The 19,078-nt window shown below is 37.1% G+C and overlaps 1 protein-coding gene across 3 annotated transcripts in view; it reads right to left on the reverse strand.

The window, feature by feature from the left end:
* Positions 1–5,049: 5,049 nt before the first annotated feature.
* Positions 5,050–19,078, reverse strand: part of LOC115222269 (transmembrane protein 126A) — a 47,513-nt gene continuing 33,484 nt past the window's right edge. For all 3 annotated transcript variants that reach the window (XM_029792436.2, XM_029792435.2, XM_036511176.1), the window contains one exon: positions 5,050–5,815. In XM_029792436.2, coding sequence (XP_029648296.1) covers positions 5,299–5,815 — 517 coding nt within the window. In that variant the 3' untranslated portion in view covers positions 5,050–5,298. The remainder of the gene's footprint in view (positions 5,816–19,078) is intronic.

A 19,078-nucleotide genomic window follows, 5' to 3' on the forward strand; every position in this document is an offset into this window, starting at 1 on the left:
TATATTCTGAAAACTGAAATGTAAGAAGACACGAAGGTTTTGATGAAATAATTTGTTAATTAGAGAAAATGAATCAGTTATTTCTATGTACTTCAGGAAGCTGTACATGTGTTACATGATAATATGAAGAGACAACAGAATCAGGGTATATACAACAAAATCAGGGTATATACAATGAAATATTTTACTTCAGTATTTTCTTTGCTTGTTTTTAATAAATTAAAGCAGGAAGGGTCATTATCCACAGCCTCCGCAGCCCCTCTCCCTCCCACATTGGTGATGCTGATTTGAACATCTGTAGGGCAACATGGACATATAAATGCAGGCATGGCTGTGTGGTAAGAGGGTTGCTTCTCAACCACATGGTTCTGGGTTCAGTCCCACTGTGTGGCACCTTAGGCAAGTGTCTGCTACTATAGCTTCAGGCCATCCAAAGTCTTGTGTGTGGATTTGGTAGATGGAAACTGAAAGGGGCCCATCATATAGATATATGTGTGTGTGTGCGTACATGTGTGTGTCTTTGCGCCTGTGTTTGTCCCCCACAACAGCTTGACAACCAGCGTTGGTGTGTTTATGTCCCTGTAACTTAGTGAATAGGCAAAAGAGATCAAAAGAATAAGTACCAGGCTTAAAAAAATAACTGATGAGGTGAAGTCATTCAATTAAAAATTCTTCAGAGTGGTGCCCCAGCATTGCTGCCATCTAATGAGTGAAACAAGTAAAAGATAGTTCCTCTAGTGGTTTGTAATTGTGTTTTATTTGGTATTTAGGAGGTGAAACACTCTCTTGCAAAATGGAATATTCCATACCTCCAATCCTAACATGTGCAAACCTCTTACTTTCTCTTTCCCTTCTGTGTATACATAACACTTAGTTTCTTTTGCAGCAACTTAGTATTGCTCTCTGCTGACATCTTTCCTTTCATTTTTCCATATTTATCTTTTACTTTTGTGACTGTGTACATAATAGCGTCTCACATGACATCTAGTTGAGACCCTGCGCTAGTCACAGATCTGGTTTACCTCTATGTTATATATCACCATCTCCTTCAACCTCCTGACATAAATATCAACTGATATATTTCTGACTCTTGACAAGATGAGGGCTCTTTCAGCTTCAATGTCTTCTTTCTCCAAATTTGTTTTTGAGTTGGTCTTGCTCTTACTCTGAAGTCACTACTCACTAATCTATATTGGGTGATACATTTTTCACCATGAAAGGACTTAGTATTTGCAGTACCGTGTCTTTTCATTCAATGTCACTTTGTCAAATGTCTTTTTGTCCACGTCATTTGGTCAGTATTTTAGTCAGATGATTTTTTTGTTCAACAACTTTTTGTCCAATTTTAAATAAACTCTTTAGAAAACAAGGTGAAATATCTCTAATGATATATTCACACAACTATAACGAGCCTCGTTATAGGATTGTTATTATCATTCTTTTCCCTTCTCTGTTAACAGTTTTACTTTCTGTTTTTCCTTCTCTCTCTCTTAAGTATGGTGCTGTGTACAGAGAGTGCTGCAAATTTAGTCTATACATTTTTAATTACTCATCCCGAAATGACAAAGTTCATAGTATCGACCAAAAACAAAAGAAACGTAGTTGATGAAAGTAATTACATCCACGATTTTCATTCAAGCAAAACAAAACTAGGAAAAGAATACGGGAGATGTGAGTAAAGAAGGCTGTTTTCAGTGCAAAATCACACGGAAACGGAGAAACAATGAGCCGAAATTTATTTCGTTTTCTAGTGAGCATCTTCATCCAGCGGATGTAGATTCGTTAAATGCGAGAAAAGCAGTTGCAGAAATAAAGCATGAAGCGGTGGAAAACATAGCAGCAAGTTCGCATAGTATAATAGCGGCTAAGTTTACGCATTGTTGTGATGGTGGCATGAAAATCATCATCATCGTCGTTTAACGTCCGTTCTCCATGCTAGCATGGGTTGGACGGTTCGACCGGGGTTCTGGGAAGCCAGAAGGCTGCACCAGGCTCCAGTCTAATTTGGCAATGTTTCTACAGCTGGATGCCCTTCCTAACGCCAACCACTCCGTGAGTGTAGTGGGTGCTTTTTACGTGCCACCTGCACAGGTGCCAGGCGGGGCTGGCAACGGCCACGGTCAGATTGGTGTATTTTATGTGCCACCGGCACGGAAGCCAGTCTAGGCGGTGCTGGCATCGGCTACGAGTCGGATAGTGCTTTTTACGTACCACCAGACCAGGGATCCTGGCTGGTTCAATTCGATTTCGATTTCGCTTGCCCCAACATGTCTTCACAAGCAAAGGGGGTTGGCAAGGGTGCCTGTCGTACGGTCGCATTGGAGTATTTTACGTACCACGGCCACGAGTCGGATAGTGCTTTTTACGTACCACCAGACCAGGGATCCTGGCTGGTTCAATTCGATTTCGATTTCGATTTCGCTTGCCCCAACATGTCTTCACAAGCAAAGGGGGTTGGCATGGGTGCCTGTCGTACGGTCGCATTGGAGTATTTTACGTGCCACGGCCCCGAGTCGGATAGTGCTTTTTACGTACCACCAGGCCAGGGATCCTGGCTGGTTCAATTCGGTTTCGATTTCGATTTCGATTTCGATTTCGCTTGCCCCAACATGTCTTCGCAAGCATGGGGGGTTGGGATGGGTGTCTGTCGTCGGATGAGGTTCTATATCGACTTCGCTTGCCTCAACCGGTCTTTGTGTCCAAGGGAGGAAAGGCATTCATAAGTGGGCTGGGCTCACTTGTCCTGCCTGGTCTTCTCACGTACAGAATATTTCCAAAGGTCTCGGTCTCTGGTCATTTCCTCAGTGAGGCCTAAAGTTCGAAGGTCGTGCTTCACCACCTCGTCCCAGGTTTTCCTGGGTCTACCTCTTCCACGGGTTCCCTCAACTGCTAGGGATTGGCACTTTCTCACACACCTATCTTCATCCATTCTCGCCACATGACCATACCAGCGCAATCGTCTCTCTTGCACACCACAACTGATGCTTCTTAGGTACAACATTTCTCTCAAGGTGCTAACGCTCTGTCGAGTATGTACACTGACATTACACATCCATCGGAGCATACTGGCTTCATTCCTCACGAGCTTACGCATGTCCTCAGCAGTCACAGCCCATGTTTCGCTGCCATGTAGCATGGCTGTTCGTACACACGCATCATACAGTCTGCCTTTTACTCTGAGCGAGAGGCCTTTAGTCACCAGCAGAGGTAAGAGCTCCCTAAACTTTGCCCAGGCTATTCTTATTCTAGCAGTTACACTTTCAGCGCACCCACCCCCACTACTGACTTGGTCACCTAGATAACGGAAGCTATCAACTACTTCTAGTTTTTCCCCCTGGAAAGTGACGGAAGTTGTTTTCTGCAGATTTTCGGAGGTTAATGCTCCCGAGCATCTGCCACATACAAAAACTATCTTCCCAGTTAGCCTACCTTTGACATTGCTGCACCTCTTATGTGTCCATAGCTTACACTGGGTACATCTTATAGAGTTTCTACCTACACCTTTTCTACAGATCGAGCAGGGCCATCTTCCTGAAGATATTTGTGGATTGTCTACCTTTCTACTTATTAGTACTTTGGTTTTAGCTAGGTTGACTCTAAGGCCCCTTGATTCTAAACCCTCCTCCACACCTGGAACTTCTCCTCCAGTTCTGATAGTGACTCAGCAATAAGAGCAAGGTCGTCAGCGTAGAGGAGCTCCCAGGGACAGCCTGTCTTGAATTCCTCCGTAATTGCCTGGAGTACTATGATAAATAGGAGGGGGCTGAGTACTGAACCCTGGTGGACCCCAACCTTATCAAAATGCTTAGCGACATTTTGTCCATCTTTACTTTCTTAGTTTAAATTCTGCCAAGGTTGATTTTGCCTTTCATCCTTTCGGGGTTGATTAAACAAGAACCAGTTGATTACTGGGCTGATGTAATCAACTTACCCACTCACCTGAAACTGCTGGCCTTGTGCCAAAATTTGAGATCAATAATTACAAGAAAACTCAATTTGTAAAGTCACTAGTATAAAAAAGTCAAGTGTCAGAAATTAAAATAGATGGAGGGATTTCATTTTTTGAAAATAAATAAGATTTTATTCAGCTTCAGTTTGTCTTATAGGCACAGACATGACTGTGAGGTCAAAAAGCTCACTTTGCCACAGTATGGTTTTGGGTTCAGTTCCACTGCTTTCAGTGAATTTGGTAGATGGAAACTGCATTGAAGCCTATCATATATATGTATGTCTTTGTCCCTCTACCCAACAACTGCAGTTGATTTGTTTACATCCCCATAACTTAGCAATTCAACAAAAGAAACCAACAGAATAAGTACCAGAATTAAAAAAATAAGTACTGGAATCAAGCCCTTCAAAGCAGTACCCTGACATGGCTGCAGTCCAATGACTGAAGCAAGTAAAAGATAAAAGAAGATACCTTTTCATCCATGTTACCCTTCCATAACTTTATTCATTTATCCAACCTGTCTCTATAAATTAGTGGTTCTGTAAAATCAGTAATTTTCATAATATGTTGGAAGTCCACTCTACCACTAAATATGGAGAAAGAAAAAAAAAATCAACTGAAGAACGGAACTGTTTTGTCTCTACCAATCTCACAGAATAAACTGGATGTCACTTGATGTGCCACTTATTTTAGAGACACGATGCATAGCATGCCACAAATAATGTTGGTACTCTCTCAACAGTGTCACACTATATTGCAATTTAACAGTAACAGCACCATGTTGATAGTGATTGGAAATATGTTGGAGTCAGGAATTCAGCAGAAGTCTTTTAGGAAACTAAAAATACACATAATAGACAATCCCATTCTTTTTTTTTTTTTAACATTTTCCAATTTTAATATATTTACTACACAACTTCCTGTCCACACAAGATAGTTCCAAATCAATACTGTTACCATCCACATATGTCTTAAATGTTATCATCTGTACTGAGCTGAACTATCTCTCAATGTTAGCTGTGATGTAGTGAGTCAGGGAATTCAAACTTGTGCCTGAAACAAATGTTCAACAAAAAACTGAAATAAAACAAACAAAAAAAAAAACCCAAACAACAAATGTAATGACTAATACAAACAGAAATAGTAACAATTTAGTTGATAATCTGACACAGTTCTGTGACCTGGAATCAGTTCATCAAATGAATGATAAACTTTGAAATGAACTTGAAGATTTTGAATATTTTTGAAACCTATTTTTGTCTTTTTAATTTATTATCTAGAAATATTGTTAAAATGAGTTTGATATAAGCACAATGGAATCCCTAAAAATATTTTGCTGAAATTTTTTATTATAGCAGTTCTGTTTCTTGAGGTTTTTCTTTCATCATAACATTGAGGAATGTGTCCATTTCCAACTTGGACATGTACATCCCTATAAACATGTTTACCAGCAAAGATAAGCCCAAAAATCTTTTGAAAGGTACAGCAGTTTTTGCAACAATTTGTATAGAATCCTTAAATTTTTTACTTGGCTCAATGGCTTTGGTCAAATATTTTCTGGCTTGAATCAAACCAAAAATTGGACAAAGAACTGCAGGATATAAACCACCAACTAAAAGCTGAATTATACCACTTTTTGTCATTAAACATGTTGGGCAGCCAAAATCTCCAACCAAACAATTCCCAGTGACAAAGGTTGTATGTGTGATCATGCCTAACACACATGGCATACCAACAGCCATGGCGTATCCACTTGCACGGCCAAAATGCATAAGATTGAAGTATCGGCGGAAGTAACTGTTGGTTAGTGCACAAGAAATAACGGTAGCAGAAGCACAAATACTGGCACCATGGGTCAGAGGCCAACTGGGGAAAAGAAACAAAAAGGTGAAATTAATAACATTCATTTAAAGAAAAAGTACATTGTGTATGTTTGAGTGTGTGTGTATATATATATAAATATGTGTGTGTGTGTGTGTGTGTGTAGTTAGTATTTAAAACAACCCATATAATGGTCTGATAAAGTTAACTTATTGAGTCTAAGCATCAATGAGTGGTCAATTCTTGTGATGTTTTCTTGACATTTAAGTAAACTGAAGAATGTAGCAAATAAAGTTATTTCTGGTCAAAAACTGGATTTGAACTTGAAATTTCTGAACTGTTAGTTTCATTCAGCTACTGTTTGTCAGCCTATAGTTATGTAACAATTTCCAATTTCACGGATACTAATTTGACCATTTTCTGCATACACATATTCTCATTACAACATTATATACTCTCACTACTAAACTACACTGTCACACATACAAGATTACATTACCCCCCCCACACACACACAGACACACATGCCCTTATTATTACACAATATCTCTGCAGAACAAAATACATATTTCAATTCACGATTACACCACTGTACATAAATCCCCAACTAAACAAGGTTTTTGAAACTTGTCTCTGTCTGTACACATATCTAATCCCCACCCATTACCGAAAGCTGAACAGTTATCTCCCTTACCCACAACAATAACAATAATAACAACAACCAATTACCTCCCTTTATTTATCTACTTGTGTAGTCATTCACTCGTGAATTTTATCACACACAACATGGACAAAATTTCTTCTTAAGAAAAAATATATATTCAAATAAGTAAAACATAATATCATGAATAGTGATAGCGAAACCGGTTGATATATCAAAAATCATATTAAAACTATGTAAGTGTGCGTATTTTCCTTTTTTAATTTCTTATATACATTACATATATATATATATATACACACACACACATATATATATACATATATATATACATACATACATATATATACATATATATATACACACACACACACATGCACATATATATATGGAGAGAAGAGATTATCTCAAAGAGTTAAGATTGAGAAATAACCTTTTTAGAAGGGCAAAAGACACTAACCTTTGGGAAGAGATTTTACAAAATGTGTGTGAGCTCAGCTTTTATATAAATGTACATGTACTAGTGTAGCAAGTGTAGGTGCCATCCTGGTACCCATCGCAGTCCCATGTATTTGTGCATATATATATATATATATAAATATATGTTTTATCGCCCATATTGAGGGACCACCTATCTGAATTGATAGTAACTTGGTAGATAAAGTAATAAAGGATATAACGCATCGCCCAATTCAGTAATCGAAGCCATAATCTTATGATCATGAGAACAACACCTTAACCACTAAATCACATGCCTCTGCCAGCACACACACGCATGCATGCACACACACACACACACACGCATGCACACACGCATGCACACACACACACACACACGCATGCACACACACACGCACACACACACACACACTTAAAGCTATCAGCATATATCAGACATTATTTTATTCTATAATTGTTTATTCTGCCAAAATTTAGTGTTGGGTCTCTTCAGTAATAAATCTTCATCTGAAAGTATTTTAGATAAATGAAGAGGAAGAGGAGGAGAGGGAGAAAGGAAAAAGAAAGAATAAAAATAGCCAGATGATGTTGATTTTTGTAAAAACTTAGAAAGATTTTGATTAAATTTTTACATTCTTTTGGCATTTCATCAACTAAGTTCCACAGTTGTAAAATTGGTGTTTAATAAAGAATTTACTGCTTTATCATTGGTGATAGTAGCCAATTTTTTTTCCAATGGTTTACTTGTCTACATTATTCTTCAATTTGTAGCCAATTTCTAATCTTGGACAGTTTATTCAAACAACCCCTTCTGCTCCTCTCAATTGAAACGAGGCTATTAATGGAGCTCAGCCTAGTTACCGTATCTTCCAGCATACAGAGTTGATGCAGTACATAATGTAAACATTCAAACATTGTCACAATATTTCCAAATCCTGCAAAGTCTCAGATGGAAATTTTGGTCCTCCTAAAACATCTTGGAATGTAAATCAAAATACCTTTTTGTTTTTTGGCTGTAAATTCTGGTTTGAAAAATTCAACTTGTCTGCTGGAAAATATGGTGTTTCCCACTTCTTTACAACTTTGTAATCTCACCCACGTTGCCATTTCATCATAACCGTTTTGTTTATTTCCATAATTACAGTCATGACATAGTTGTGAGGTTAAAAGGTTCACTCCACAACGACATGGTTCCAGGTCTTCTATCACAAATATCTAAATTTATCACGGGGGAACTGGTGCATACAAATATCTAAAATGGGAATCATGCTGGCTGGCTGGTTGCTGGTACCAGAAAATAACCTCTGCACAAAATTAGCTTCTCTTTATTTAAAATAATCTGTATTTTCTTTCACATTTGCAAAATGCAAGAAAGGAGTGCACTTGCACTGTAAAAGGTTGACAACCCCTACTTTAAATCATTATCCCTGATCTCAAGTAATCCCAAACCTATTTCACCATCTTCAAAATGTATAAATGCCAGAAACTATCAACACCCTGACTACATTTGATGGCATATTTCCTAATGTTTTGTTTGTTTCAGTCATAAAACTGTAGCCATGCTGGGGCACTGACTTGAAGAATTTTAGTTCAACTAATTGACTCAAGTATTTATTTTCCTTTTAAGCCTGGTACTTATTCTATCAGTCTCTTTTGCCAAACCACTAAGTTACAGGGACATAAACACACAAACACTGGTTGTAAAGTGGTGGTGGGAGATAAAAACAGACACACACATGTATATATACATATGAAAGGCTTCTTTCAGATTCCATCTACCAAATATATATATTGTATAAAGGAAATGTGAAGTAAATGCAAGGTTAATCACAAGAAAACAAATATATGTAGACTTACACATGCAGGCAGACACTTCCGTGAAGAAACATCTGTGGAAGTGCCAGACCCATGAATTCACAGTGCACATCAAGGCAACCCAGCAGAACAAGGGCAACCTTAGAATCTCTGAGGCCATCCTCATACACCAAAAAGAAACCAAAGATCAACAACAGAAGAGAAGTCCACTCCACACATGCTCACACACACGCACATCGGCAACATTCGTTAATTTCTTGAAATTGGGGTCATAACCCCGAAATATCGAATGCAAGGTAAGTCTACATGAATTCACATATTTGTTTCCTTGTGATTTAGTTTGCATTGTTCTGGTCTTACCCATGACCCTTTATACAATATATTCTACACAATGCTTCATAATTATTTATTCCATTATATATATATATATGTTTATTGGCTGAAACTTTGAAGTCTCTGTCAACAATATTCTTGTTTAATAATAATTTGTACTCTACAAAAGTTTAGAGTAACCCATCAGATTAACGTAAAATTCTTTTTAATTATAATTGAACATAAAAACAAACATTAACATGTGTGCGTGTGAGAGTGTGTGTGTGTGTGTGTGTGTGTGTATGTGTGTGTGTGTGTGAGTGTGTGTGTTTGCCTCACTCCATTGCTTGACAACTGATAATGGTTTGTTTTCAACCCCATAACTTAGAAGTCTGGCAAAAAGAAACTTACAGAATGAGTACCAAACTTTAAAATAAAAAGTACTGAGTCTGATTTGATTGACTAAACTCTCAAGGTAGTGCTCCAGGATGGCCGCAGAACCAACGACTAATACAAGTAAAAAAACAAAAGCAAAGAATAAGTCAAAGACTTGGCCTCACCATTTGTAGAGGAGTAGACTCCACAAAAAGATAACCCCAAACCAAATAGGTGATGGATAAATCCTACTGCACCTTCTCCCAATCTGCTTATGTACACACACACACACACACACCTCTATCTCACAGTATATGGAGTCACATTATGGCCTCCCTCCCTCCCTTCCTAAACACACACTATCAGTCCTCATCCTCCTCCACAATCAAAGATCCAGCTCAGTTTCCTCTGGAAATGTTAGTTTACAGCAAAACATTATCATCAATGCTTCCGTTGCCAACGCCACCACCACCATCAGTACCACCACCACCACCACCACCACCACCACCACCACCATCACTGTCTTTCATCATATAAGCATTCAGAGGTAATTTCAAGAAAATGTTAAGTTCAATAGGTGATGTATCTAACAGCAACACACCCAGCCTCGCCCCTTTACTGTCAATTACTAATTAAGCCACCTGCCTAATTGGTTAATAAACAGTTGTTATGTTAGTATACAATATAATCTAATTAGCATGAAACCCTTAATAGTGGCAGTGAGAGGAGATAATATATAGCTGTAATATATTGATTAGTTAACTGCCACTTCCTCCTAATTATAGAGGCTCGTTAAAGAAGATACAGAGATACTGAGAGGTGGGTGCAGATAGCTCACAGCTATTTTGTTATTGTCAGGAAGCACAACCAGGTCACATATTTCATGTCATATATATACACACACACACACACACACACATATTTATACTTATATATACATATATTTACATACATACACATATATAAATCATCATTGTCGTTTAATGTCTGCTTTCCATGCTGGCATGGGTTGGACTGTTTGACTGAGGACTGGCGAGCCAGAAGGCTGCACCAGGCTCCAATCTGATCTGGCAAAGTTTCTACAGCTGGATGCTCTTCCTAACGCCAACCACTCTGAGCGTGTAGTGGGTGCTTTTACATGCCACCAGCATGAGGGCCAGTTAGGTGGTTCTGGCAACGACCACACTCAAAAGGTGTTTTTTACGTGCGACCTGCATGGGAGCCAGTCCGGCGGCACTGGCAACGACTACGCTTAAATGTTGTTTTTCACATGCCACTGGCACATGTGCTGATAAGGCAATGATCACACTCAAATGGTGCTTTTTATGTGCCACGCACAGATATATACTTATATATATATATATATACATACATGCATACATATATGTGTCGGTTGCCTTGTTAATCCATAAATAAAGTGTACATATATATATATATATATCCACCAATAAAATATACATATATATATATATATGTATGTATGTATTTATTTATACACACACAGATATATATATATATATATATATATATATATATAAAAGATAATTTCTATTTCCATTAAGTCTATTATATCTTCGTTAACAACTGTCAACAGTTTAAATTATATTTCACAGAGCTGCATGAAACAAAGTGGACAAAAATCTATATCAATTTAAAGTCGTTGTCGTCACCTCCTCCTCTTCCTCCTCCTCCTTTTTTTGTAACTGATTCAGTCATTGGACTGCGGCCATGCTGGGGCATTGCCATGAAGGGCTTCATTGAAGACACTTGCACAGAGTAGGATTGAACACAGAACCATGTAGTTGGGAATCAAACTTTTTACCAAAAACCCCACATGCAAAGAAGGTGCCGGCCCCATGGCCTTTGCAGGGTATCTGAGAAAAGAAAATAATATCACATGCTTAATTATTCCTAATTAAAAGTACCCAGCCACCAGAAATATACAAATAGGAGCTGTTGTTGTATACTGATGCCATTCACAGAGCTGATAGATTAATGCAGAAAATAAGGAGGAGTAAAAGAGTTGCAGCTCAGCTCAAGAGTTTACTCTTAATGTTTGTCAAATGCTAATAAGGAGGAATTTGAAATAAACCTGCCCCTGAAAAAGAAAAACTGTCACTAATTATAGAACTGCACACAATTAGTTAACAATCAACTGTAAGCAAGGTGTGGCCTGAAATGTTTTGTTAGAGTATAATTTGTTATGATGCTCCCTAAGAAATCAAAGAGCCTGTAATTGGCAAGTGTAATCAGCAAAATATAAACTAGGCAATTAACACAAGTGATGAATAATCAATTTAATCAATAAACTGTTAGTTGTGATACTTGTGGCCAACTACCCCACCTCCCTGGTTTTTAATTAAGTAGATCCACTTCATCCTCTTGCTAATTCAGGCCCGATACAACGTAACAAATGCTTTTGGCATGAACATCACATATTCCCATTTCTTCTCCCCTCGTAATTGAAACCTATGAAAAAATAGTATTTGATTCCTCGTTAACTGCGCTGATTTAACACTGATGGTGTGCAGATATATTAATTTAACTTCGCTAATGCTTTATTTTATCGACTCTGAACAGATCAAAGGTAAAGCAAAGCTCAGATTTGAACTGAAACAAAGAACTGGAACAAATACCACAAAATATTTTTACTGATACTTTAACAATTCTACCAATCACTGCTCTTGGAGTACTAAAAGTTAGAAGTTCCACTGAAGTGTGAACCTATAACACTGACACACTCAACAACCATGCATCTCTCTCTCTCTCTCTCTCTCTCTCTGAAAGTAAATTTTGAAATTCCCAATTCAATATTTGTGCCTTTGTTCTTTAATTAGATGATATTGTTTTAAGAAAAAGGTGGGTGTGGGTTAGGTTGAGAGGACTAACTAGTTGAAATTGAACCGTTATTGAACTGGCACAATAACAGCATGACCAATACCTACATGTCAGACAGATATTTCAATGAGCTTTGTTAATTTACAGCTTAAGTAGTTCCCATAAATTAGGTAGTGAACTGGTAAAACAGTGGATTAGAGACAAGATGGCGAGGGGTGGATCTAATCAACTATATCTATCTCATACCAAATTTCTGTCCATATTATAAACTCAATATTATTACAGCTTCTGTTGGGGTGGCTGGGGAGTAGAACTGGTAAAGTAGTTTGAGTTCAAATCATATTTGGTCTGAATTGGTTGATCACTTCAGGGTAAATAAACCACCAGACATCTACTGATGATCAATTCAATCAAGTATGCACCAGCTTTTAATTGATTTGAAAGTGGTGATGCAGCATGGCCTCAGACCAATCACAGAAATCAGGAACAGAATTACCTTGAAAGAAAGCTATCTTGTCTTCTTCCTCTCCATTAAATAAATTTGCTGGAAGGTGTGAAAGAAGGACTATGTATGATGTTAAGTACACCGTTGACTTGTGAAGGATCTTAAAGACACTCCACTATCAACTGATTAACATTAATCTAAATACTTGGCAAGCTTCATGAATTAATTAAACCATGGTATACTTCAAAAGTGTGTGTGTGTGTGCACATTAGACAGACCGTATGACATCAGTGTTATTTTTCCATTTTTCTTTCCTTCTTTTCTTCCTTCTGCCTTGTAGTCATGTTTACATGGAGAGAGGGGAAGTTTAATCCATCACCTGGTTGAACCCTTTAGCATTTTGGTCAGATATATAGAAATATCCCTTTCTACTATAGGCTCAAAAACCAGAAATTTTGTGGGATAGGGGTTATTTGATTACATTAACCCTGGTGCTCAAGTGGTACTTATTTTATCAAATTCGAAAGGATGAAAGGCAAAGTCAACCTTGGCAGGATTTGCACTCAAAACATTAAATCAGAAGAAATCCCAAACAAACATTTTGCTTGGTTTGCGAACAGTTCTGCCACATCACATCCATGGGAAATGTAGTAAATTGTAATTTACACACATTATAAGCAACATGTAAACTACACATTACCAGTTATATGTTACAAGCTACATGTGGTCAGTAATCACAAGTGTATTCATCAAAAAGAATGTACATTTATTTCTGAAATAATAACAGAAAATAAGGAAGTATTGAACTCATAACCTTCATATCAAGTGTAAACCTTTTAAGTTTTAATTTGCAGGAAGTTGGTCTTTGTAAACATCAACTGGAATACTGAGTTTCTCTTAGAATCTTTGACTCTTTTCTTTTGGTGAGACGTATCATAAATAATGGGTAGTGAGACATGTCACAAACAAGAGCCACACACAGGCATAAGTGAGACACATCACATGTCATGGTCAGTATGACATGCCATATACAATGGTCAGTATAGTGTAGACTTTGCAACGGAGCCTCTGCAATACTGAGTCATTGGTAAGATATTTATCTTCAGGATATCACACTGTCCACAATGTGACAAACGGACATATCAATGTCCATTACTGCATGTGATATTCCATTAATGCTGACACAACGAAATCCCATTAGATATTCCATGGTTCAATACTTAGACATCACTAAACTGACCACAGGGTGGGGGAGATATTATACAAGGCAATACCATCGTCCATAATTAGATTGTCCATAATTAATGAACATATTAAGATAATTTCTATTTCCATTAAGTCTATTATATCTTCGTTAACAACTGTCAACAGTTTAAATTATATTTCACAGAGCTGCATGAAACAAAGTGGACAAAAATCTATATCAATTTAAAGTCGTTGTCGTCACCTCCTCCTCCTCCTTCTTCTTCTTCTTCTCCGCCTCCTCCTCCTCTGCTACTACTACTGCTGCTGCTGCTGTTGCTGATTGCCATCTTTGGATTCTTGAGCATATTACCAGATGAATTAGCGAAGAATTCTTGTGCGTAGTTCATGTGTCTCCTTAGAGGCAGATATTGCCACATTAGTGATTTATCAGGACTAATATCTCAAACACTAAATTTTGGGTCTTTCTATCATCTTTCAAATAAGATTTTCAAGTACCTTTTACACCCCCCCCCCCGTATATCTTAAAAATATTTTCTTCAAAGTTTCATGATGTAGAAAGGATGCAGCAAGTTTTGATACTGAGTATGGAGAGAAAAATACTAAATGACTACACCAAAGCAACAAAGAATTAGTTTAGTTTCCAAAATACAAGAGAAAAGTAAGGGGAACCATTTATGGATTATTTTTCCTGTTGAAGTCTTGAGGAACTTTCTAGTAAACCATTATAAGAACATCTGCAGTGAAAGATATATTCATTCACATGGTTGCTTGATCAATGGAGAGAAGGAATATATAAATAAATATGCAAAGATTTCACGTAATCTGAACAGAGTATTGATGATACTGTAATTCTTTTCGATAAAACTAATTCTTTTTTTTTTGTCTTTGGTCAATAAGTGTTATTTCCTATTTGCCTCTATCTATAAATCAAAGGAAATGGCTACTATTCCCTTTAAACTTTTCTTTTGTGACCTGGACATCGATGTTTTGAAACTGACCTATTTTCCATTACATTTCAGACAGATTCAGCACTGAATTACTGAAGCAGAAATATTGTTATAACAAATATTCTGCTCAATACCACAGATTTGTTTGTCAGTTGCTTGGCTTTAATCAGTTAAGCATGTCCCTTAGTGGCTGACAATATGTGCATCCCTAATCACGAGCAGGAATAGTTAGGGAGCATTACAGCCATGTGTTGAGAGAGATTCTTTGTGATTTGAATAAAAGTAATAAGAGCAAAGTCTTAAGGAAATAGCCATTTTTCATACTTTCTACGGGTAAGCAAACAGAAAATGACAGTTGTTATCCAAGGACTAACACCATGTTACACAATGGTAATTTGGTTTGTTAAAGTCCAAGGTACAAACAAGTAGCTAGTACCGTTTTTTTAAACGAGTTACATTTGGCTGAGATTGGTAATTTGGTTTGTGAATCTCTAAAGCACTAGCATAAGTTGCTAGTTCCTTCTTTTTTAAAGGCAGAGTTAATTTTGACAACACTTGGTTTCTTCTATCTGTATGGAATTTGATAAAGAATCAAGATAAAATATGGGTGTGAACAAAGATAAATATAAGTGTGATGGCTCTGATTAAGTAAAAGTTTTACAGTGCAAGTGATTTCAAAGAAGCTGTGTATATATATATATTATTTTTTGGTAATCAGAGAAAATATAGATTTTCTAAAATAACAGAGTGGTACTAAATATAAAGAAAGTCTTGTTAATTATAGCTAAACAGAAATAAAAGCGGAAGTTGCATCTCACACTTAGTCACTGGAATATTTTTCCCTATACGTTTTCTGTCTTACTAGTTGGAGACCTCACTAGTGCTAGTGGCATGAAAAAAGCACTCAGTACACATTAGGAAGGACATTCAGCCATAGAAGCCATGCCAAAGCCAACACTGGAATACAACACAGCAATGTGGGTCACTAGAACCTGTCAAACCCATGCCAACAAAAGAAACAAATGTTAAATAGTGGTGATGATGATGATGATATGTGAGAGATTAAGATATCGCTAGATTTAACCAGGTGTAAACAGGTGAAGAATGGTTGACCAGCCAAAATATTAGCAGTTCTTAGACCAAGTAAGATCACCAACATAACAATTAAACCAAGTAATTAAGAGACCATTGTAATCCTCTTACGCCTTAATTTATTACTATTATTGTGAATCATATACAAACAATATCTAAACTATTACAAGTATAATACTATTTTTTTCAACTGAGAAGTAATATATTCGTAGCCACTTTAACATGGCTGTCCATTCGAGCTGACTCTACTGTGATTTTTTAACCCCAAGAGGACATCTCCTCTAGATGGTTAATAATGCACAACTGCATCCAATAAAATTGCGAGCAGGGGTGCAAACCCCTACCATCTCCCAGTGATGGGACCAGAACACCAGCCCTGGTTTCAGGCTATACTGCTATGAATGATGCAGTCCTCCTGATACAGGAGAAACTCCAACTGGGACCAATCAAGGAACCCCAGATCCAGGATTACCCTGACAACCAAAAGTATGAACCCTCTGTCCTGCTCTCCAGCCTACAGGTGCACATTTAGAGTTGGAGCATTCACTACGTTTTAGCCACAGTCACCCATCTTTTCATAAATTCACTGGAAGGTTGCACTTCTCTCTCCACACACATTTTCTTTTCCAAGGGAAACTTAATGGTTTGAAAATCTGACACAAGGATAGCAATTCAATGGGGAAGGGGTAAATCAATATCATTGCGCCCAGAGCTTGATTTGAGCTTATTCTATTGACCCTGAAATATTTGGGGAGGGGGTTAGTTGATTACATCAGCCTCAGTGCTCAATTGATACTGATTTCATTAACACCAAAAGGATGAAAGGTAAAGTTGACCTTGGTAGGACTTGAACTTAGAATGTAAAGAACTGAAACACTGAAAGACACTTTGTCTAATGCTCTAATGATTCTGCTAATACTATTATTATGCATCAAAATCTTTCGTTGTGCATCAATGACCTGGTTACAAATATTCTGCTTCACTGTGTCTGTTTAAGATACACTTCTAATAGGCCGTAATACCGTGCGTCTTGGAGTTTTCCCCAGCTCCTTTCCCACTCTCTTTCGTTCTCTTCCTGACAGCCTCCATACTCCTACCCCCTTTATTAAATGTACTCTAGGGAAGATTTCCAACATAAACTATTTGCTAAAACATTCCTGGTAATAAAAAAATGTAATAAAATAGTATATATTTGATTCTGAGTAAAGAATGGTAAAATGGATGATACAATAAAGAAGGATAAATACAAAGTGAAGTTTATTCTCTTATTTTCCCAACACTCAGCTAGAATTTGATCTCATGTATTCTATTCATATATATATGCATGTATATGTGTGTACATACATGTACACACACACACATGTACTGATATTAACCTGATTTGGGGACAGGACTATAGATCTCATTCTGAACAAGGGTGTGAACGTGTTAAGCAAATCACATCTAATCTTTACATCTATTATCATAATATAACTTACACTTAATGTCCTCAACAAATGGTTGATAACCAATATAGCAACAGAAGCCTCGTTATATGCCATAAAATGATAGCTTAATGGGTAATTTAGATATGTGTGTGTGTGTGTGTGGGGGGGGGGGTTATGTATGTATAGGTGCAGGCATGGCTGTGTGGTAGGAAGTTTGCTTCCCAACCACAGAGTTCTGGATTCAGTCCCTCAATGTGCTATCTTGGGAAGTGTCTTCTACTATGGCCTCAGGCTAACCAAAGCCTTACAAGTGGAATTGGTAGCCAGAAACTGAAAGAAACTCATTGTATGTGTGTGTGTGTGTATGTGTGTGTGTGTGGTTATCCACCACCACTTGACAAGTGGTATTGGTTTGTTTACATTCCTGTAACTTAACAATTTAGCAAAAGAGACTGATAGAGTATGTACCAGGATTTAATGAAAGCAAAAGAATTGATGTCGATTCATTTGGCCAAAACCCTTCAAATAACTGAAACAAATCAAAGATAAAAAAAAAAGATATATATATATTAGTGATTTTAGGATTAGGGTTCCTTTTGGCCATTTGATGTACATAAGGAACTAAATTCAGATATAAGTTTAAGTCTCCCTTGTATCAGAAAAGAAAAGGAAGAAATCAGACGACAGGGGAGAAAAGCTCAACAAAATCAACCTCATCCTCCACTAGCATTAGCATGCAGCCAATGCCATTGATTCTTCTCTGCAAAAATTGGTCTGCTGAGTCATCAATGACATCATCATAAAAGAAGTGTTCAGCAGAGAAAAAACTAAACTCTTGGATACAAGATAAAGCTGCTGCCAATGTACAGCTACACTAATCATTGATATTCTGTTGTACATCACTAATACAGAGACCAGTCATATGATGGAAGTACAGTATTAATATGACAACCACATATCACAGCTATATGACAGAGGTACAGTATAAGTGATATACTATAGTCATATGATGGCTGTATGATATCAGTGACTAAATATCATAATTGTATTTGGGTGGTAGAATTGTCAGGACAGGAAAACAAATGCTTGGCTGTAAATGTTTTGGTTTGTTACTTTATGAGATCAAATCATGCCAAGGTCAACTTTGCCTTTCATCTTATTGATGTCAATAAAATAAAAGTACCAGTTGGGTCCTGGAATAAATGTAATCAACCAGCTCCAATCTCCATAAATTCACTGGCTTTAGGCCTAAGTTAGAAACAATCTATCATATAGCTATATAGTTATAACAATATATCATCATTCTACAGTCAAAAGATATATACACACATGCTTTAAACAAGGATTTTGATAAAGAGTTCATTTGAAACATCAGTCTACTTATTTTATTTTTACTGGTTTTTTCTTTTTTAAGCGTACAATTCATTATGCACAACTTTTTCTGTCAATTTTTTCTTGTGTTCCCATTCCGTCCACCACCTTTTGAATTTTTGTCTACATGTTGTACCTTCTCCTTTGTCCAACTGTTTCTCTCTTACTCCCTTTGTTCCATTTGTGCTATTTTACATATCATAGTTATATGGTGGAAGTATAATACTATGATGGGAGTATAACATTAGTGTCCATATATCATAATAGCTATGACCAGGTCATAGTCATATCACAGAGTTACAGAACTGAGAATAGATTGCAATCAAAATATAATACATTAAAAGAGCCACATGTTTAATC

This window comes from Octopus sinensis, linkage group LG19, assembly GCF_006345805.1.
Source record: "Octopus sinensis linkage group LG19, ASM634580v1, whole genome shotgun sequence".
Classification (NCBI taxonomy): Eukaryota; Metazoa; Mollusca; class Cephalopoda; order Octopoda; family Octopodidae; genus Octopus; species Octopus sinensis.